The sequence below is a fragment of the Grammomys surdaster genome, unplaced genomic scaffold, assembly GCF_004785775.1.
Source record: "Grammomys surdaster isolate TR1022 unplaced genomic scaffold, NIH_TR_1.0 363, whole genome shotgun sequence".
NCBI classification, from domain to species: Eukaryota; Metazoa; Chordata; class Mammalia; order Rodentia; family Muridae; genus Grammomys; species Grammomys surdaster.
Genome location: NW_021604782.1, coordinates 2,988,484 through 3,011,383, shown reverse-complemented (window position 1 = coordinate 3,011,383; position 22,900 = coordinate 2,988,484). Strand labels below are relative to the sequence as shown.

The 22,900-nt window shown below is 38.4% G+C and overlaps 1 protein-coding gene across 1 annotated transcript; it reads right to left on the bottom strand.

Annotated features, from left to right (window-relative positions):
* Window positions 1-21,642: 21,642 nt before the first annotated feature.
* LOC114631624 (olfactory receptor 13F1) lies at window positions 21,643-22,602 on the bottom strand. The gene has a single exon (XM_028780013.1). It carries the CDS (start codon window positions 22,600-22,602, stop codon window positions 21,643-21,645), a length of 960 nt encoding a protein of 319 aa, XP_028635846.1.
* Between the last annotated feature and the right edge of the window lie 298 nt (window positions 22,603-22,900).

Sequence of the window (22,900 nt, the reverse complement as noted above, 5' to 3'; positions counted from 1 at the left end):
CTGTCATTAATTTGAGGTTATTAATAGAATATACAACTTTTGTAATTTATTGTTTATAAATATATTATGTTTTTGTATGCACACATTTGTATTTATAACTCTATGTAATTTATTTCCATGTACAGATTCTTGTAACCTCCATACCAATTAAAAATACATGTCTTCACAGACTTTCTCCTGTCTCTCTATTCCTTCAGATACAATCACAGTCTTATCCCTAATGCTGCACCAGAACTTCAGCTGAAGCCTCCACCTGCCTCCAACTTCCCCAACCCTGCACCCCGACTCACCTCTCCAGTGTATCCTACAGACCATCCTCTTCTAACCTTTTTCCTCCCACTGGTCACTATATCCCTGCCCCCAACCCCTGCAGGCATGACCACATGCCTAGACCACATGCTGTGCCTGCTAGAAAATCAGGTAGGCTGCCTATAGACCTCTGTGTCTTTTTTTTCTTCAGACCCACCCCTATAGTCTTATTTCTAGCTCTGCAACAGAACACCAGTTCTAGCCTTCTCTTTTGTCTGCTGACATCTCCTGTGGATCCCACAGATCACCCCCTCCTAATCTTCCCCCACACTAGTTGCTTTATCCCACACCCAGATCCAGCAGGCACTCCTGATAACCCAAGGGCAACCCTTCTCAGAATATCAAGTATGCTGAAGACAAACCCTCACCTCTTCTACCGCTACTGTGACCCAATTCTACAGCTAAATACCTGATGTAGTCTCCCTTTTCTCTCTGACTCCATCCCCAAGGGATCACAAAGATCTTCTTTTCTTTTTTTTATAAATCCCAATTATCCAGATCCAACACCAGCAGACATTCCTTGTGAACACACCAACTGAGCAGACCAGAAAACCATGCTATATTGTCATCACACTTTCTAAGAATCCAGAGAGGAAACAGAAGTCAAGAAACAAAATTCCCACCCAACAAAGACAAATCTAGAAATCAGTTCTTAAACTTTTAATTACCCAAACCTAGTTACTAAGAGTCCAGTGTAAAAACATAATTAGCAACTGCCAGGCCAATATTTCTTCACTAGAGCCCAGCTATCCTTAAAAAATGGGCCCTGAATATTCCAACATAACTGAAACACAAGAAAATGACCTTAAAACCAACTATATGAAAATGATAGAGGTCCTTAATGAGGAAATTAATAAATCCCTTAAAGAAATACAGAAAAGCACAAAGAATGTAAGGAAATAAATAAAACTGTTCAAGACCTGAAATTTTAATAGAATCAATAAAGAAAACACAAGCTTGGGGAATTCTGGTGATAAAAAAGTTAAGAACTTGAACTTGAACAGGAACTACAGAGGCAAGTTTCACCAGCAGAGTACATGAGATAGAAGAGAGATTCTCAGGTGTCGAAATACAAGAGAAGAAATGGATACACTGGTTAAAGAAATTGTTAAATCTAAAAAACTCTTGACACAAAACATCCCGGAAATCTGGGACAGTAAATAAAAAAAAGAAAACCAAACCTAAAAAGAATAGTTGTAGAAGAAGGAGAAAAAACCAGCTTAAAGGCTCAGAAAATATTTTCAACAAAATCAAAGAAGAAAAATTTCCAAACTTAAAGAAGGAGATGCCTTTAAAGGTATAAGAAGCTTACAGAACATAAGATAGATAGGATTAGAAAAGAATCTCCTCTTACCACATAATAATCACAACACTAGACATACAGAATAAAGAAAGAATATTAAAATCTCAAAGGAATAAAGAACAAGAAACATATAAAGGCAGACCTAATATAATTATACTTGACTTCCCAGTGGAGACTCTAATAGCCAGAAAAATCTGAACAAATGTGCTACAGACTCTTAGAGACCATGGATAACAGCTCAGACTACTCTTTCCAATAAAACTTTTAATCACCATAGATGGAGAAAATAAGATATTCTGTGACAAAGTCAAATGTAAACAATATCTACCCACAAATTCAGCCCTACAGAAGGTGCTAAAAGGAAAACTACAACTTAAGGAGGTAAACCACACTCATAAAAACATAGACAATAAATCATCTCAAGGCAGCAAAGTCAAGAGGGAAGAACACAAACACACACACACACACACAGATCACTACCACCACCACCACCACCACCACCAACAAAATAATAAGAATCAACAATTATTTGTCATTAATATTTCTCAGTGTCAGTGATTTCAATTCTTCAATAAAAAGATACAGACTATTAGAATGGATGTGAAAATAGGTTCTATCCTTCTGCTGCATTTGAGAAACACACCTCAACATCAAGGACATACAGTACCTCAGGATGAATGAGTGAAAAATACATTCCAGAAATGGACCTAAGAAGCAAACTAGTGTATTCATATCCACTTTACTATATAACAAAATAGACCTCAAACTGAAACTATTATTGAGATAGGGAAGGACAAAGGAAATATCTTCCAAGGTGACATTTCAATTCTCTCTCTCTCTCTCTCTCTCTCTCTCTCTCTCTCTCTCTCTCTCTCTCCATATATATATATACATATATATATGTATGCATATATATAGTATTTTTTTTCAAAAAAGCATTTCATTGATTTTTTTTTGAGTTTTGCATCATGTACTCCAGGTCCACTACTCTCCCTATCTCCTTGTAACTGCCCTCCACCCTTTCAACCTCCTCCCTCAATAAAAAATAATACACAACCAACCAACCAACCAACCAACCAACCAACCAATAAAAAAACAAATCACTGAAAACATCTTTTAGAAGCTGTACTGTGTTACAGTGTGTCCCACAGTATATCTCTCTGTCTACACATCTTCACTTGCAAATGTTTGCTACAAAGTGTCCTTGGTTTGGCAAGAGGTCTTGGTAATAAAGATCTATATCCCTTAAGTAAATAGAAGCAGTCATTAAAAGTCTCACAACCAAAAAACCCCAGGTCCAGATGGTTTTAGCATACAATTCTATCAGACTTTCAAAGAAGAGTTAATGCCAATAGTTTTCAAATTTTTCTGCAAAAAGAAATATAAGAAACATTGTCCAATTTATTTTATGAGGACACAGTTATCTTGATACTCAAACCACATAAAGATCCAAGAAAGAAAGATATAATTATATAATTATAGACCACTTTCCCTTATGAACACAGATGTAAAAATACTCACAAGCTAAATTCAAGAACACATCAATAAATTATTCACCATGATTAAAATCTAACAAAATCTAATACCCCCTTCATGATACATAACCATTATAAAAACAGTTTACAGCAAACCCCTAGCCAACATCAACATGAACAATGAGGATCTCAAAGCAATTCCACTAAAGTAAAAAACATTCTCCATTCTCCATTGTCCATTCTCTCCATATCTATTCAACATAGTACATGAAGTTTTAGCTAAAGCAATAAGACAATTGAAGGAGATCGAGGGATACAAATTGGAAAAGAAGTCTAAGTATCTCCTTTTTTTGCAGACAATATGATAGTATACATAAATAAATCCAAGTTTCCATCAGGAATCTCCTACTTTCAGCAAATACTTTCAGCAAAGTGTCTGAATATAAAAGTAATTAAAAAACAAACAAACAGTAGCATTCCTATGTACAAATGACACGATGGATTGAGAAAGAAATCAGGGAAACAACACCTTTACAATAACCTCGAATAATATAAAATATTTTGGGGTAACTTTAACCAAGGAAGTAGCAGACTTGAATTATAAAAACTTCAAGTCTTTTAAGAAAAAAAATTAAAGAAGATATCAGAAGCTGGAAAGCTTTCCCCATGCTCATGGATTGGTAAGATTAACATAGTAAAAATGGCCATCCTATCAAAAGTAATCTACATATTCATTCCAATTCCAAAATTCTAACACAGGTTTTTACAGATCTTAAAATGAAAATTCTTAACTTTATAAGGAAAACAAACATGTAATCCCCCCACCAAACAAACAAACAAACAAACAATCAAAACCCAAGATAGCCAAAACAATCCTGACCAATAAAAGAATGACTGGAAGTATCACCATTTCCAACCTCGAGTTGTACTACAGAGCTATAGTGTGAGGACAAAAAAAAAATCAAAATACCTCAGCAGAACCCCCCAGACCACCAACAATTTGCTGAAAACAGCCCAAACAAAAAATAACCAGTTCCTCCTAGGGCAAAGTGACCATGAATATAGAAACAACTAAAGACATATCTTGACCAGTCTAAACATGCCCAAGTGAGTAATGGGCCACCTGGTGTTTATCCTAGAAAGTCTGAGGTTTCATGGCCAAAAATACAAAAAAATATGAGTCATCATGACCACCAGGAAAAGCTTGCTATGCCCGCCAAAATGATTGCTTACGCAAAGTGCTGATGTTTGAAATATCCAATCATATGTAACCGCGCCTGAATTTCCCGCTTTTCCCTTCCCCCTTGTTCCTCCCCCTATAAAAGTTCTAAACTTCCTGGGGTCTGGGTCGAAATCCTTCCCTTGCATGGGATATGTTTTTGACCCAAGGGCCCTTGTCAGTTAACTACCTTTTGCTATCTTGCATCAAGCCGTTCTCCCTGTTTCCTTGGGGGCGCGCAACTCTGGGTGAGAGTGGGGACTCCCCTGGGGGGCCCCTTACAATAGTAATAAATACTGCACTATATTGCCATAAAACAGGCACATTGATGAATGGGAAAGAATCGATGTACCAGACATAAATCTATACACATACCAACACCTGATTTGTGCTAAACAAGCCAGAAATATGTACTGGCAAAAAGATAGCATCTTTAACAAATAGTGCTGGCCAAACTGGATGTCTGTATGTAGAATTATGCGATTTAAATACATATTTATCCTCCTGCACAAAACTAAAATCCAAGTGAATCAAAGATTCAAACATAAAATCAGATGCACTCAACCTGAGAGAAGAGAAAGTGAGAAATAACCTTGACCACATTGGCACAGGAGATAACTTTCTGAACAGACCACCAATGGTGCAGGCATTAAAATCAACAATTAGTAAATGGGACCTCATGAAATCAAAAAGCTTCTGTATGGCAAAGAACACAATCAACTGAACAAAACAGCAGCCTACAGAATGGAAAAAAGAATTACCAACACCACATCTGATAGAATAATAATATCCAAAATATATAAAGAGCTGAAGAAACTGGGTATAAAAAAATACATTTAAAAATGGGGAACTGAGAGGCTCTAGCAGCATCTGACTAAAATAGATGCAGATACTCACAGCCATCCATTGGACTGAGCCCAGGGACCCCAATGGAAGAGTTAGGGGAAGGACTAAGGGAGCTGAAGGAGATTGCAACCCCATAGGAAGAACAACAATATCAACTAACCAACCCCCACCCCACCCCCCAGAGCTCCCAGGGACTAAATCACAAACCAAAGAGTCCATGGCTCCAGGTAGCAGAGGATTGCCTTATTTGGCATCAATGAGAGAGGAGGCCCTTGGTCTTGTGGAGGCTTGTTGCACCAGCAGAGGGATGCTAGAGAGGTGAGGCTGGAATGGGTGGGTGGGGGCACCCTCTTAGAGGCAAAGGGGAGTGGGGATGAGGTAGGGGGTTGTGGAGGGAGACTGGGAAGGGGGACAACATATTTGAAATGTAAATAAATAAAATAACCAATAAAAAATGAGGAACTGTAGTTCTGAGTTTCACTTCTTCTCTCTAGGTGTCCAGGTACCTGCCATTGCTCATAGATGGGTCAGCAGGATCTCGCTCTGGCTGGAAGTGCTTGGGGTCTTCTCTGAGGATTTTGATTTTACAGCTATTTTAGATAGTAGTCATTGAAACAACTCTCTTAAGTGATTGATATTCAGTGAAACAGCTTGTGCTCTCTATTTGGGATGAACAAGGACTATGTGAACCTTAGGGAATGGGTGGGGGTTTTCAGGGTGAGAGTGCATTATTGGCTGTGGCAGAGAAGCTGGGAATGCTTCATTTACATGAAGCGGACCCAGACATGCTGGAGTGCTACCTTAATAGTAGGACCTCCCAACAGAGAAGAAATATAAGCAGAATTCTCAATAGAGGAATCTTAAGTGGCTGAGAAACACTGAGAGGTTCAACAGCCTTAGGCACCAGGGAAATTCAAATCAAAATGACTTTGAGATTCCATCTTACACCTGTCAGAATAGCTAAGAAAAAAACCATAAGTAACAGTTCATGCTGGCAAGGATATGTAGCAAGGGGGAATACTTGTCCATTGCTGGTGGAAGTGCAAACTTGTTCAGTCATGATAGTAGGATAGAGGTTCCTTAGAAAAATAGGCATCTATCTAAAGATGCATCTATACCACTCTTGAGCATACATACAAAAGATGCTCCATCCTACCATAAGGATACTTGCCCAATTATATTTTGTTCATCATATTCAGACACTGGAAACAACTCAGATGTCCCTCTCAACTGAAGAATGGACAAAGAAAATGTGGTATATTAACACAATGGAGTATTATTTAGTTGTTAAAAAAGACAACATCATGAAATGTGCTGGCAAATGGATGGAGCTAGAAAATAATCACCCTGAGTAAGATAATGCAGACCTAGAAAGAGAACTATGATATGTGTCCACTTATAAGAGGATATAGTAAATTATAAATAAGGTACAATCTGTAAACACCAAGAGGTTAAGTAGAGCCCTTGGAGGGGGAAATATAATTGATTTATGGATGGACAGGGATGTGGAAGGATAGTGGATCAGGGAAACTAGGTAGGGCTGGAGATGGGGTCGAGGGAGAGAATGCAGGGAGACATGGCTCAAACTGGGGAGGCATTTGGAGGGAGGGTGGAAAGTTAGTGTAATAAAAAGTTTCTGGAATCTATGAAATTAAGCCAAATGAAGACTCATAGTAATCTTAGTTAAGATTTCCATTGCTGTGAAGACCAAACAAATCTTATAAAGAAAACCACTTAATTGGATCTGGCTTACAGTTTCAGAGGATTACTCCATTATTGTCATAGCAGGAAGCATGGCAGCATACAGGCCAACATGGTACTTTGAACAGAGCTGAGAGTTCTATGTTTTAATCTGAAGGCAGAAGAAGAGTGTGTTACTGGATGTTGCTTGAGCATAGGAGATTCCAAAGTCTGCTCTCCCACACTTCCTCCAGCAAGACACACTTACTCCAGCAAGGCCACACTTCCTAATAGTACCACTCACTATGGGCCAAGGATTCAAATCCATGAGTCTATTGGTGAGTCATCGCAGGGGATATGGAATCTCAACTGTGCCTGTCTTGTAGCCAGGCAAGTCTTCCAATGGCAGGATTAGATTCCATTCAATTGAGCTGATGACCAAGGGGACCCATGAAAATCCTCAAACAACCAAGGCTGTTGCTGGAACAAGAGGTTGTTATCTGAAAACTGACATGGGGTCTCCATTGTCAATGACAACACCCAAACAGCTCATTGATCATGGAGAAGTAGGTGGTGCCTGTATGGAGCCCTCACCCCTATGTTCTAGTGTCTCTGGTGCAGAAAGGGATTCAACAGGCTACCAAAAGAGAAATGTGGACACCAACCAGCCACAAAAACTTTGACCAACAATCTGTCCTCACTACAAAATATGTTGGGGCAACAGTACCACAGAACTTGTGGGAGTAGCCAATAATGTCTGATTTGATCTAACATTGCACGAGAAGGAATTTATACCTTTATGGTAACCAAGAGCAAGAGACTAGACAGCCTAGAGACCTGTGGTAAAAGCAAAGATGACTGATCTAAAAATATCAATAAAATGGTTCCTAATGATATCCTGTGCCGGGAGCCAGCCCCGGCTTGATTGGAGGAGAAGGTGATCTTCTTTCTTCTCCTCAGGTTGGTCGGTTCTTCTTGAGGCAGCCGAGTGGGATGGGAAGAGCATCGGCAGTTAGTAAGACCTAGGGTTAGGCTACTCTAGCTGGCCTGCCCTCTGGTATCCTCTGTCCAGAAACTGCAGTTTCTGGCACTTAATACCTCAGCCCAGGGACAGCAAAGAATTAGGCAAATATCCTTAGTACTCTCTCTGCAGGCACTGCCAGGCTCTAACTTAGGTCTGTTGGTTTGAGGTTGCAGGAATAAAAGACACTTAAAGAAGTTATTGTAGTTTATTACTAAGTATAAAATGTTTCCTATGAAAGCTACCTAAGAGACCAAGTAGAGAAAGGTAAAAAATTCTAACAAAGGATAAATTCTGAGTGGAGAGAATCTAAGCAGGGAAGAAAGAAGAGAGGAGAGAGAAGAGAGAGAGAGTGAGAGAAAGTGAAGTGAAGTGAGTGAGAAAGAGAAAGTGAGTCGCTAAGGAATGTCCCTTTGTCTTACACATCATTCAGAGTACCCGATCACATGTTACAAAGTTCATCACAAGTTCACACCAAAATTCAAATCATAAATTGAAACAGAAGTTTACAATAGAGAATGTTCACATGCATATCCATTAGGAGTAATTATCTGGCTAAACATCCATCACTTATCTAGCTCCACAGGTTCACTGAAGGTTTAAAACTATAACTAAGAAATTAGTGAAGTTTTGTATAGATAAACCCAGGCAATATTTTCTCTTCTGTCCTAGCACCTATAATAAATTGTGAGTTCCCTTTTAGTGACTCTTGGTCAATTGTTTTACAACCACCTTGGAATGTGCTCTGAGTAGAAGAGAGTCTGGTTACTATCTAAGGGCTGTTAACTGATGACACTTGGGAGACTGGCAGAATTCTCATAGCAGTTTTGAATATCAGAAAGGGACTTAATAGCATTCCCACTATAAAAGAGCTTAATAATCATTGGTATAATTTTAGGAATTCTTGTAGGATCATCATTAAGACTTAAGAAGTCATCTATTTGTCTATATAGCAACACTTCAAGACAGTACATCTTCGTGGGTCTGCAGAGATCTGCTCCAAAGGGGAGTGCTATTGCTTAGTGATTATTATATATGTTTAATAATAATAATAATAGGAAAAGCATATTAATAGCAGGATCTTTCCTAAAATATGTCCAGCATAGCCTTGCTGATGTGGCACACTTGTCGCAGATAATAATCCGAGGCAAGCATTTCAGGATGATTAACTGCTAATTATTAGCTTGTCCTATTATAGCTCCTGACAATCCTGTAATACTCCTTGTTCAGTACCTTATCCAGTCATCATCAGAAAGACTTAGTTTGGCAGAAGATGGGGATGGATGGAGGATACCAAGAGAACAAGGCTCTTTAAATCAACTAAGCAAGGCACACATGAGCTCACTGAGACAGAAGCCGGAAGCACAGGGTGCTACAACAGAATATATCTATGTGTACATTATTGCTATTAGCTTGTAGTATTTTTATGGGACTCCTGACTATGAGAAAGTGTGAATCTCTGACTCTTGTGCCTACTCTTGGTACACTTTTCTTCCTGTTGGATTGTTGTGATCAACTTTGACATGATAGTTTTTTCTTTAACTGATTACATTTTATTTTTTCACGTTTGGTTGTTCTCTTAGAAGCCTGTTCTTTTCTAATGAGAGAAAGAAAGGTAGATATGGAGTGGAGGGGAGGTGGGCAGGAGATGGGAGGAGTAGAGGGAGGAGACACTATAATCAGGATATATTTATGCAAAAAGAATCTATCTTACATAACAAAATATTGAAAAAAATGTTGCTTTTTTCTTTTATTATTATTATTATTTTATTATTGGATATTTTCTTTATTTATATTTCAGATGTCATCCCCTTTTCCCATCCCTCCCCCAGAAACCCCCTATCCTATCCCCCTCCTCCTTCTAGCTTTTTTTTCTTTATTAGTATTTTAAGTTAACATACAAAGTACTGGGTTTTATTACAGCATCCTTATACATGTGTCATTAGAGTTCTGATAAACTCAGAGCCATGAATTTGCTATAGGCCCTTAACACACAGGCTAACCATCTTGAATCAGTTAAAAGCGTTAAAGAAGTACTGGGTCTAAGCCTTGGATTCCTAAATGTGTTATATAGGTACAATGCCTATGAGAGTAATAATATTAATCTCACTTTTATATCAATAAGAAACTCATATCAATAAAAATCTTAAATTTGAAATCAAAATAAATTTTGTACCATTTAAAAAATTATAACTTCAGCTTAATAACAATTATACAGATTTCTCACAATACATTATGGCTATGCAATAAATCCTAGCTATTCCTCCCCGTTCTGACAAAACTACTAATTTCCCCTAGAAAGACAGCCCAGTATTAACCACCTCAGTCCCCAAGCCCAGGGAATAGGGGCGCCGACTCTTCATTAACTTCTTCAAGCTGGTTACGGGCGTTGAGATATTAGAAGAGGGGTGGGGGGAAGAGTAAATTGATAAGCCTCTGATGTCTGTGTCTTCACTGCATCCAGCTGAAATTCCAGGACATCAGAGGTTCGAGCAGATCTGCTCAGCTTGCTTGATGAGTAGATACACCAAGGCTGTGTATCCTGAAATATACAATTCTCAAAACAAATTTTAGTATCAAGATAATTTTTTGTTTGAATTCTGGAAACTAGTCTTCTGGCGGCCTGACTCTGTCATGTCTAATCCATATAATTCTGGGAGTTTCTATGAGGGTGTGCTCCCACCATCCTCCCATTCCCGTCTCCCTGCTCTTGAATTCCCCAACACTAGGGAATCCAAACTATTGGGTACCAAGGCCCTCCACTTCCACTGATGCCTGACAAGGCCACCCTCAACTACCTATACAGGTGGAGCCATGAGTCCCTCCCTTTGTGTTCTAGGGCTAGAGGTTTTAGAATGGCTACTCCAGCTTGTTTCTTAAGACCATTTACTTGAAAAATTGTTTTCTAGCCTTTTACTCTAAGGTAATGTCTGTCTTTGTCACAGAGGTGGGTTTCCTGTAAGCAGCAAAATGCTGGGTCCTGTTTATGTATCTAGTCCATTAGCCTATGTCTTTTTATTGGGGAATTGAGTCCATTGATGTTAAGAGATATTAAGCAACAGTGATTGTTCCCTCCTGTTATTTTTGTTATTACAGGTGGAATTATCTTTGTGTGGCTATCTTCTTTTGGATTTGTTGGAAGAGGATTACTTTCTTCCTCTTTCTAGGGTATAATTTCCCTCCTTGTATTGGAGCTTTCCAGCTATTATCCTTTGTAATGCTGGGTTTGTGGAAAGATATTGTGTAAATTTGGTTTTGTCATAGATTATCTTGGTTTCTCCATCTATGGTAATTGAGAGTTTTGCTGGGTACAGTAACCTGGGCAGGTACTTGTGTTCTCCTAGGGTCTGTATGACATCTGTCCAGGATCTTCTGGCTTTTATAGTATCTGGTGAGAAGTCAAGTGTAATTCTGATAGGTCTGCTTTTATATGTTACTTGGCCTTTTCCCCTTACTGCATTTAATATTCTTTCTTTGTTTTGTACATTTGGTGTTTTGATTATTATTTCACCAGAGGTATTTCTTTTCTGGTCTAGTCTATTTGGCATTCTGTAGGCTTCTTGTATGTTTATGGGCATCCTGTTCTTTAGGTTAGGGAAGTTTATTTCTATAATTTTTAATTTTTTATAATTTTGTTGAAGATTTTTATTCGCCCTTTAAGTTGAGAATCTTCACTCTCATCTATACCTATTATCCTTAGGTTTGGTCTTCTTATTGTGTCCTGGATTTCCTGGATGTTTTGTGTTAAGAATTTTTTTTCATTTTGCATTTTCTTTGACAGTTGCGTCAATATTTTCTATGGTATCTTCTGCACCTGAGATTCTCTCTTCTATCTCTTGCATTCTGTTGGTGATGCTTGCATCTATGACTCCTGATTTTTTTCCTAGGTTTTCTATCTCCAGGGTAGTCTCCCTTTGTGATTTCTTTATTGTTTCTACTTCCATTTTTATGTCTTGGATGGTTTTGTTCAATTCCTTCACCTGGCTGTGTTCTCTTGTAATTCTTTAAGGGATTTTTGTGTTTCCTCTTTAAGGGCTTCTATCTGTTTACCTGTGTTCTCCTCAAATTCTTTGAGAGTGTTATTTATGTCCTTCTTAAAGTCCTCTATCATCATCATTAGAAGTGATTTTAAATCTGAGTCTTGCTTTCCTGGTGATATGGGGAATTCAGGACTTTCTAGTGTGGGAGAACTAGGCTCTAATGATGCCAAGTACCCTGGGTTGCTGATGCTTATGTTCTTGCGCTTACCTTTCGCCATCTGGATCTCCTTAGTGCTACCTGCCCTGTCTCTGACTGGAGCCTGTATTTCTTACTATCTTAGTTACTTCAGAACTGTGTGAGGTGGGTGTTACTACTGGAGTTAGAGCTGGGGCCTAAGATCTGCTCAGTGCTTAGGTGCAGACAGGAAGGAACCACTGCTCCAGGCCAGGAGTTAATTCCTGGGTCCCAGTGGGTCCCAGTTACTCCCTGTTTGGGATCAGAGTTGCTGTCTCCTTACCTAAGATACTGCCCAGGTTAGAGCTCCTGGGAGGCCTGCTTCCTCTGGGATATGTGAGATTGGGTGTAGAGCTACTGCCCTGGGATCTGCTCAGTGCTCGGGCCCAGACCAGAAGGCTAAATGTTACTTTTTTATCACTATCAGGAAACTAGATTTTACCATTTAATGAAGGTTAATCTTACATCAACAATGGTGAGGTTTGCTACCCACATGTTTGGCTAAACACCAGTCTGGACGATGCTGTGAAGGAAGTTTTACATGAAATTGGTGTTCAAGTCAGTAGACTTTTGTAAAATGGATTATCTTTCACAGTTTGGTTGAGGCTCATCCAGTTGAGTGATGGTTTTAGACAAAAAAGACCAATATTTTTTTTAAAATTGAGCAGTGTTTTATTTTCAGTGTTTTACAGCTTAATAAGTACTTCTTGATGACTGCACACGGGGAAAGGTTGCTTGGTAGCTCAGAAAGGTGACAGGGATGTGTTTTCCTAACAGTGTGTACTCTTCAGTAGTGAGTGGAATGACTTGTATGATGTCACTGTCAAACCAGCAAGACTGCATTATGCACCCATCGTTTTCAGGATTGTTGGTAACTTGGGCATAGTTTCCCCAAGTAACTTTGCCTCCTGTGTCACAAGGCCCAACTCGCTCACACTCACTTCAATAACTGTGAGTTATTTGGTGGTCACACCCAGGGTTGTACATAATGGGGATGATGGATACTTTTTCACACTGACTTTAGGCAGGCAAAAATAGCTTTCAGCTCAGGATGTGTGACATGGGCTTTTTAAAAATGTAGACCCATTGGCCTAATGAATCTTTCATATTTAGTGGTTTTCTTGTAAAACCATCGCCAGCAAAGCAGACTTTAGTAACCATTCTTTTCCATGCCTTCTTTTTTCTTTTTCCTGTTCAAATAGCTTTCTTTCTTTTTTTATTGGATATTTTATTTACATTTCAGATGTTATCCCATTTCCCCATCTCCCCCCATACCCAGGGACCCCCTATCCCATCCCCACTCATCCTGCTTCTATGAGGATGTGCCCCCACCCACCTACTCCCACATTCCCACCCTCAAATTCCCCCATACTGGGGCATCTAGCCTTCAATGGACCAAGGACTTCCTCTCCTACCTATGCCCTACAAGGCCATAACCCCCTACCTATAGAGCTGGAGTCATGGGTCCCTCCCTATGTGCTCCCAGGCTGGTGATTTAGACCCTGGGAGCTCTAGTTGGTTGGTATTGTTGTTCTCCCCATGGGGCTGCAAACCCCTTCAGCTCCTTCAGTCTTCTAACTCCTCCATTGGGGACCCCGTGATCAGTTCAATAGTTAGCTGTGAGCATCCACCTCTGTATATGTCAGGCTCTGGCAGACCTTTAAGGAGACAGCTATATCAGGCTCCTGTTAGCATACACTTCCTGGCATCCACATCAGCTTCTACCTTTGGTGACTGCACATGGGATGGATACCCAGGTGGAGCAGTCTCTGGAAGGCCCCTCCTTCAGTTTCTGTCCCACACTTTGTCTCCATATTTGCTCCCATGAGTACTTTGTTACTCCTTCTAAGAAGGACCCACCCACACTTTGGTCTTCCTTCTTCATGAGCTTCATGTGGTCTGTGAGTTGTACCTTGGGTATGGCAAGCTTTTGGGCTAATATCCACTTATCAGTGAGTGCATACCATGTGTGTTCTTTTGTGATTGGGTTCCCTCACTCAGGATGATATTTTCTAGTTCCATCCATTTGCCTAAGAATTTCATGAATTCATTGTTTTTAATAGCTGAGTAGTACTCCATTGCATAAATGTACCACATTTTCTGTATCCATTCGTCTGTTGAAGGAAATCTTGGTTCCTTCCAGCTTCTGGCTTTTATAAATAAGGCTGCTATGAACATAGTGGAACATGTGTCCTTGTTATATGTTAGAGCATCTTCTGGGTATATGCATAGGAGTGGTATAGCTGGGTCCTCAGGTAATGCTATGTCCAATTTTCTGAGGAATCACCAGACTGATTTCCAGAGTGGTTGTATCATCTGGCAATTCCACCAACAATGGAAGAGTGTTCTTCTTTCTCCATATCCTTGCCAGCATCTGCTGTCACCTGAGTTTTTGATCTTAGCCTTTCTGACTGGTGTGAGGTGGACTCTCAGTGTCTTTTTGATTTGTATTTCCCTGATGATTAAGGATGTTGAACATTTCTTTAGGTGCTTCTCAGCCATTCAATATTCCTCAGTTTCACCAATTTCTATAACGTACCTTTCTGCAAAAAATTAATTGTTTCCTGGTTGAGAACACAAGCTAGTATGAGTGCTGTGTGGAGTTGTCACATCTCCTCGTCTTCTTTAGTTTGTAATGGTGCTTTGTCTTTATTTCTAATGACAAAAAAACAAAAGTCTGTTATTTTGCAGCATTTACATTAGTTTGACAGCACTTAGTATGAAAAGTAATGTGCAGTGTGGCACTAGCAGCCACTTCGAAGTTATTTGTTTTTCTGGGCTTTATTAATAAAACTGTAGAACACAAGAGGTCAAAGACCAAGCATTAAGATGTTCTCATTTTTATCAGGAATGATAATAATATAAGAGTTATGAGCACTAATTTAATATTTTTAAATGTCTGTTTATAGGATGTAGCATACTTATTAAAAATCATTCAAGATTGCATCTGTGTGCAAATGAAATTAATTTCTTATCTTTTATAAGGAAGAAAAACATCCACCTACAAATTTATTTTGGATTTATCGTAGCTTGGAGGGGACTGTGCTCTTGCTCTGGGGAAACTTCTAGAAGTCATCATTTCATGTCATCTTGGAATTTTGTTTATTTCATGAAACATCAGAAAGCTTTGTTCTCTGTTAATCTCTGTCAACTTCAGATGGACTAAATATGATTATTTGGGGATATTTTAATTTGCAACACTGTAATCTTCAAAAGATACCTCCAGCATATTTAGTTTAATCCTGAAATATCAATGAAAGAAGATATTTTCTCCCTATTTGATATGTGGAGGAGTTAATTTTAGTAAAATTTTATAAATTTATGCAAAATTAAGAAGTGGCAGCAAAATGTCAGCACTTGGATTGAGTTTGATATGTGTAGAATAATGTACATTAAACACATTTGCAATGTTCATTGTAACAGTCTGGAGGCATAAAGGAGATATCCTTGCTCAGCTCAGGATGCCCTGATGTCTCACCATAATTTATTCTCCAAATTACTAGATCCTTTTTTAAAGTATGAAGTAACACACTCTGTTGGGGAATATGCCTTCACAGAGAAAAGTGTATTGAAAAATAGATACTGATCATTCAAATAGATCTGATTTGGACTCTAGAGGCACTGTGTATACACTGAAAGGATGAGCATGTATTTATGAGCAGGTTTATGGGTTTCAGTTTTCTCTCATTCATGTGAAAACAATAGTATCTCCTTCTCATAGATACTCAGTAATTTTCAAACACAGCACCTGGCACAATAAAATACTGCACAGATATTTTTTTTCTACATTTTACTTTTCTGTGTTACTTTTTTTATATTTCCTTCTTACTTCATGCTTTCCTCCTATTAGCCAGAGAGCACAGGCTATGTGATGGCTAACATTATGCTCAAGGTTTTAATTACTATGACTAGGATATATATATTCTAAGTATATAAACTATACCTATATTATACATATGTATGTATGTGCATGTGCATAGTATATATACTATGATTAGACTATATATAACAATGTACATATATAAAACAAAATATAATAAACAAAATATAAAATGCCTTTAGCATGTAGCCATATTTTGTACAAGCTGTACCCCAGCAACCCTCTTCTCTTTTTCCCAGATGCTGAAGACTATTCTTGTGATTGACTGATCTTCTAAAATGTAACTGTTCTTCTTGCAATGTGGTAGATCATGAGGCTGTTGTTTCTGCATCTGTAATTAAGCTTGGCTACTCTGCTAAAAAACATGACTAGGACAGCTGCAAGACATATGTATTAATGTAAGTCCTCCCTACACCTAGGCAGGATATGTGAAATCTTGTGGGGTTTGCCTCCATAAGCTCTAAGCTTACTTAGCCCAGGGATACACTTTGAGAATTCTGAATCTTATGTGTAGTCCTGGTGCCAGAAATAAAACCACCTCTCCTTTCTAAAATACATTCATTGTCAGACTAGTAAATCTCTGAACGACTCCAGACCCAAAACAAGTGCCCTTAACTGTAAGGTACATGCTAGATATTTAGTTTGCCAAGACTCATTCTTGAGTTTTCTTTTTAAATACTCAAATTATATTATATTTATTTACCTAGATTTTTTGAAATGAGGTGGGCTTTTTTTGTGTGTGTGTGTGTGTGTGTGTATCTCGGGCTGCCTTTGAACTCAGAAATTTCCTGCTGCTTCTGTCAAAGTGTTGTTAAAAGAGTGGGACAAGCCCAGACACAGGGGATGCTTAGATATGTTGTTTAGCCGTAGATGTAAGCTGGGAGAAATATGGGCTTTGTAAATAGAACAAAGGATTAAGATCCTGCTGTATGATCATTTAGCCATGGTAGCACAGCACAGGGGATAGATTAATTCTGTGGTAGTTTTTCAATTGTTCTTTGTGGTAGGTGTGTTAATGTATGCCAGCATTTATGAAGTGAGGCACCCTCTGACTCAGGCTTGGGGAGTTCTGGTCATTAAAGTGTGAAACAAGGTGCCTATTTGAGAATTGTTGCAGAGTTGTCTGGCTAAGGTTTTTACTTTTTCCTGAACAAAGATTATATTCTGTGACTACTGTAGCTAGAAGTCTAAGCCTTCACCTTAGGTCTCTAATCGGGATTGTTGTTAATGGCCTATGCTAGCCTCCTTGATTCCTGTGGGAATCCCAGAGGCTCCTGGAGTCAGTAAGCACAGCTAACTTCTCTCTCTTTACAATCTTCTTATCCACTGACAGGTGATATTCCTAAGGACATTCTCCAGTGATCCTTCAGTAGCAAACCTGTATCTGAATTTGTTTCCTAGGAAACCAGTTTATAATAATCATATATAGTTTGCAACCCAGTATATTGGCAAAGTCAGACATGATGCTTGCAGAAATAATAAAGATTGTTCTGTTAATGTTAGATGGATTTAATTTTTTTACTGTAAATTTCCAGAATTCTAAGAATAGCCATAGAAAAATAAATTACGAAAGGTCTGCATATTTTTCAGTAACAATTTCTTCTCTGGAGTGTTGTCCAACCCAGGGTACACAGATACATCGTCTGGGGTCTGGAAGGTTGTGCTTTCTTTTACTGGCATGTAGGTCTTCACTCTTTTTCTTCTAGTGAATTTTCCTTCACACATTATTGATAATATGATGAAACAGTTTATTCCCACATTCTACCTTTAACCATAATTAATCTCCTTCCATGGTCTCAGCTTCTCAAAAAATATTACTGCTGACCTATTTCCCACAGACACCAGATGTATGCATACCTGTAGCCAGAGGATGATTTCTAAGTCTGAACTTTTGATTCACCACACTTCCAGCTACTACATCCTTTCTGAATTCAGTTCTATTCTGCATCTGAACACCCAATCATACCACTTCCTTATATAGAGACGATGAAGAGACACACTGGATATTCCCAAAGGAAACAAACCAGATAGTTACAGTTCTATGTGAGACTGTATTGGGCGGAGACCAATTTTACTAGTTCAGGTTTGTTGAATTTCTGGGACAAATTCTTGTCATTAGATGATCTGTTTGGGTAGACATGTAATATGTAAAGAAAATTGGCATAGTCACTTTAGAAAGATATTCGGGGTTAAAAGTTAAGAGCCACAAACTTTCTCTATTAAGAAGCACAAAACTGTTTATCTTTGGAGAAGTAAAATTATTACCAGATTATTTTTTTCTTCCCTGAGATTATGATGCAAAAGTAACAATCAAAATAAGAAGTCATTTTTGTGATCAGCTGTGATAGTTGGCAGACTGGAAATAATGTTGAAAGGAGGAATCATCCCGAGCAGTGGTTCTCATCTTTCTAATGCTTTGACCCTTTAACACAGAGCACACAATCATAAAATTGTTTTCATTACTATTTGATAACTGTAATGTTGCTGTTGTTATGAGATGCAATGTAAATATTTTTGCAGACAGAGGTTTGGCAAAGGGGTTGTGACCCACAGGTTGATAACTCCTAATCTAGACAAGTATTTTATAGCCACATAATCAATATGAGTGGCTAAGGAAAGGAGAAGTCACATTTAAAGGTGGCAACTGTGTTGACCAGCTTAGGACACTAATAGTGAAGAGGTTTCATTGTCCTGTGATCTCTACCTGCGAGCAGACAAGGCCCTGCAACGTTGCCTCACACTCCAACCTCTTCCTTTTGTTATCTACACCTCCTACCTTGCTGATCGTTCCAGTCTTCTGCTACCATTTGCATGGTACCCCATGCTTATATCCCTAGCCCAGGCTCTTCTAAACATAAGTCTTACATATACACCTGTTTAGTCATCACATTTACTACACAATTTGCAAGCAAGCCATGATATTCTTAAAATGATACTTTCTCACAAGTCCACTCCATTCACAACTTTTGCTCTTTCAGTGATCAGTGAGAATATCTTCAACAAATGGTACTGAGAAAACTGGATACACATGTGGAGTAGAATTACATTAAACCCACATTTATCAAAGTTAACTGTATAAAAGTCAACTTCAAATGGGCTAAAGGTCTCAATTTAAAACATGAAAGTATTAGAACAAAACATGGGCAGTACCCTACATGATATGAGTGTAGGAAAGAACTTTCTGAACTGGACCTCATTTGCTCAGGAATTAAAAGCAACAATTGACAAATTAGAACTCATAAAACTAACAAGCTGGGGCCTGAGACATGACTCAGCAGTTAAGAGACTGGCTGCTCTTCCAGAGAACCCGGGTTCAATTCCCAGCACCCACATGGCGGCTCACAGGTATCTCTAACTCCAGTTTCAAAAAAATTCAATGCCGTCTTCTGGCCCCATGTACTGCATGTATGTGTTGCACATATATACATGTAGGCAAACAACTCACATAAAATAAAAATAAACCAATAAAAATAGATCTACCATATATCCCAGCTACACCACTTCTTAATGTATTCTTGAAGGACTGACCATCACATTCTACAGAAACTTGCTCAACAATATTAATTTCTCCTTGATGGACAATAGCTTTGAAATGAGAACAACCAAATGTCCATCAGCTGATGAGTGGATAATTAAAGTGTGGTGTGTATATACATAATCAAAATGTTTCCAGTGGTAAAGAAAAATGATACCATGAAAATTGCAGGTAAATGAATGGAACTTGGAAACACTACACCAAGTACAGTAAGCCAAATTAGAAAGACAAACACCATATGTTTTTTCTTATTTGTGGATCCTACCTCTGAATCTTTTGTTTTGTGTGTATAACTTAGAATATACGTAGAAGCCAGAAAAATAGAAAAGACCATTGGCAAATGGGAGTAAAAGGGCTTTAGAAAGGAGAATAGCAAGACACAGGTTCTATGATGGATAAAGTAGAAAACTAGGGTGGAGGACTTATCTAAGGGAGGGAAAGAAAGATAGAGAGAGGTAGCTTGATACAGGGGAGAGGCAGGTATAATAAGTAATATAAGTGCATATTTTGATAAGTCATACTAAAGCATACAATTTTATAAAGTTACTTAAAAACTCATACAAATGCACACACACACATGCACATATGCATGCACACATACATGCACACATGCACATGTGCATGGTTTGAATGGAGTTACCTGGCATGTTGAGACAATCATCCCTCCAGACTATTTAACAGGAAAGTGTTTCCTATCAGTTTGCATGAATATACCTAAAGGTGGTTCCCAAGGGTGGTTCAAAGCCGGTGAGATTTCCCTTAGACTTTGAAATCTGGCTGCTCTCTGAGAGCTAAAATGGTAAAGCTTCCAAACCAAAACTCACTCACTCACTGAAGTCAATCACATGTGCACTGAAGTATGGAAGTACAATGAATGTAAACATTACAAACAAAGAATAAACTGGATGTTTCCTCAAGGAAGCAGAAATGAACTGTGGTGTGATTCAGTCAGGCACATTCCAATGAACTATTTCTTCTCCAAATACAATAAGGGCTGCTGCAGCTGTGGGGACTACTCCTGATGGGACAAGTGACAGTGATGAAGTAATTAAAGCACAATCCAGGATCGCATACACAGGTTTATCTGTGGACTATACAACACACCTAGACTATTAAAAACTTACTCCCCAATCTCTTGAAATTAGAGGACCTTGTTTAGGCTACTGACCCAACCAGAGCAATTGAGGCCACGTAATTGGCTTTTACCTCTGAGCATCTTCATGAGCTGTTCCAAAGAAAATTCCTCATTCACATATGCCCTCTATAAACTATGGACTCTTAGCCAAAACAAATATTTTATTGTGGCCTCTGCTTACAATGAGATAGCAAGAAATACACTTTCACAGGACGAAGCCATCATTTACATAATTTATATATGTCAGCTTTGTGACCAGATTCCAGGAGGATTTAATAGAAAAGAAAAACACATGAGTTTGTATCATGATGACATCTTAATTTGCAGTTTTGTTCACATATATTAAACATGTTTATTAATGTTTTAGTTCATATATTTTTAACACAGATACAGAATCTCTTTTAAAATATACTCAATATAGAGTAGTCCTTTATCAGTCCTACATGGTCAGTTAAGCAACATGTTTTAAAATGTCTTTTTAACGGTGCTGAAGGGTTAAAGCTAAGTCCTTGGACTTGCTGTATAATAACTCAACTATCGAGCTATAATCCCAGGTCAATTATTTAATGTGTTAAAATAATATTTTGGGTGAGTATTTGATGAATTTATTAAGACACTGAAGTATAATATGAAATCATTTTATCATTAGGCCCATAATTCCAGAGTACCCATTTTTTATATTTTTAGTGAAGCTCATAAATAAAATTATAGTTGTACAAGCATTATGATATACTTGTTATGTTACAGATATTTATTCATTTCTCAACATATGCAACCTAAATAAGTAGTCATTCAAAGTTGGTCTCACCAAATCTGAAAAAAAATTTTACATTTTAATGTTCAGAAACTAGAAGAGTATCAGATAGTGATGGTCATATGTACATACTAACTTGACATATCTTTCATTTAAAAGCAGAGATAGTTGCAAATCACTGAGAAAATATTACTTCAGATCTGCTGACCTGATTTATTCAAATCACAATAAATTTGAAGATTTATCTGATGAATATGCTTTATTCCGATATTATTTGAGGTCAGAAGTTAAGATAGAACTGAAAGGGTTTCTCATCAACAATTTTTTCACAGCCATTTTTACTTCCTTGTTCCGTAGACTGTAGATAATAGGATTTAGCATTGGTGTTAGTCCAGCATATATCAACGCCATAAATTTATCTATTTCCTGTGAGTTTACAGATGAGGGCTTCAGGTACATAGAGAGAGCTGTCCCATAGAACAGAACCACCACAGTCAAGTGGGCTGCACATGTTGAGAAAGCTTTGCTTCGGCCATCTGCTGAGCTGATCCTCAAGATGTTGGAAAGGATAGAGGCATAGGAGACACAAATGAGCAACATTGGCAATGGGAGAAGAAGGATGCTGATCACTAACATAATCAACTGCACCATGGAAGTGTCTCCACAGGCCATTTTTAAGAGAGCCAAAATTTCACAGGTGAAATGATTGATGATGCTATTACCACAGAGAGACAGATGAATCACAGGTCCAGTTTCCACCAAGGCAGTGAGGCAGCCTGTAACCCAGGAGCTGCCTGCAATCTGTACACAGACTCTCCTGTTCATAATGATGGGATATCTCAGGGGGTTGCAGATGGCCACATACCTGTCATAGGCCATCATAGAGAGGAGCACACATTCAGTGGAGCCCATGGCAAGGGAGATGTACATCTGAGAAGCACATCCTGAAAAGGAAATGGTGTTTTTTCCTGAAACAAAGTTTGCCAGCATAGGAGTGAGGGCAGAAGAGGTATACCAGATGTCTAGAAAGGAGAGGTTGCTGAGGAAAAAGTACATGGGAGTATGCAGATGAGAATCAAGGAGAGTGATGGATATCAGAATAGTATTTCCCAGCAAGGTGATCAGGTACATCAGCAGACACAGCACAAATATGATGACTTCAATTCTGGGGTATTGAGAAAATCCCAGAAAGAAAAACACTGTGACAGAGGTCCAATTTTCCAGGACCATTTTATGATAGTATGTTCATGTGTATGTCCTGATGGATTACAGAGCAGAAATATATATAAAGCAAACAATCCTACTTTAATTTTTTTCAGTTTTTCCTTCATATGAACTTAGGCTTTGTATTTAAGTGCCTCTCTAAATTAAGAGTATTACTGTAGAAGTACATGTTTGAACAATCAGTCATTAATATAATATGAAGTCAACAATAAATGGTGAACTTGTTGCTTTCGTAGCAAGACCTTTTATCCTGTTAAGGTGGAAAGAGAGAGAGAGAGAGAGAGAGAGAGAGAGAGAGAGAGAG

What these genes read in the sequence shown, in the direction of transcription:
- LOC114631624 (XM_028780013.1), bottom strand. Translation starts at nt 22,602, where the DNA reads ATGGTCCTGGAAAATTGGACCTCTGTCACAGTGTTTTTCTTTCTGGGA.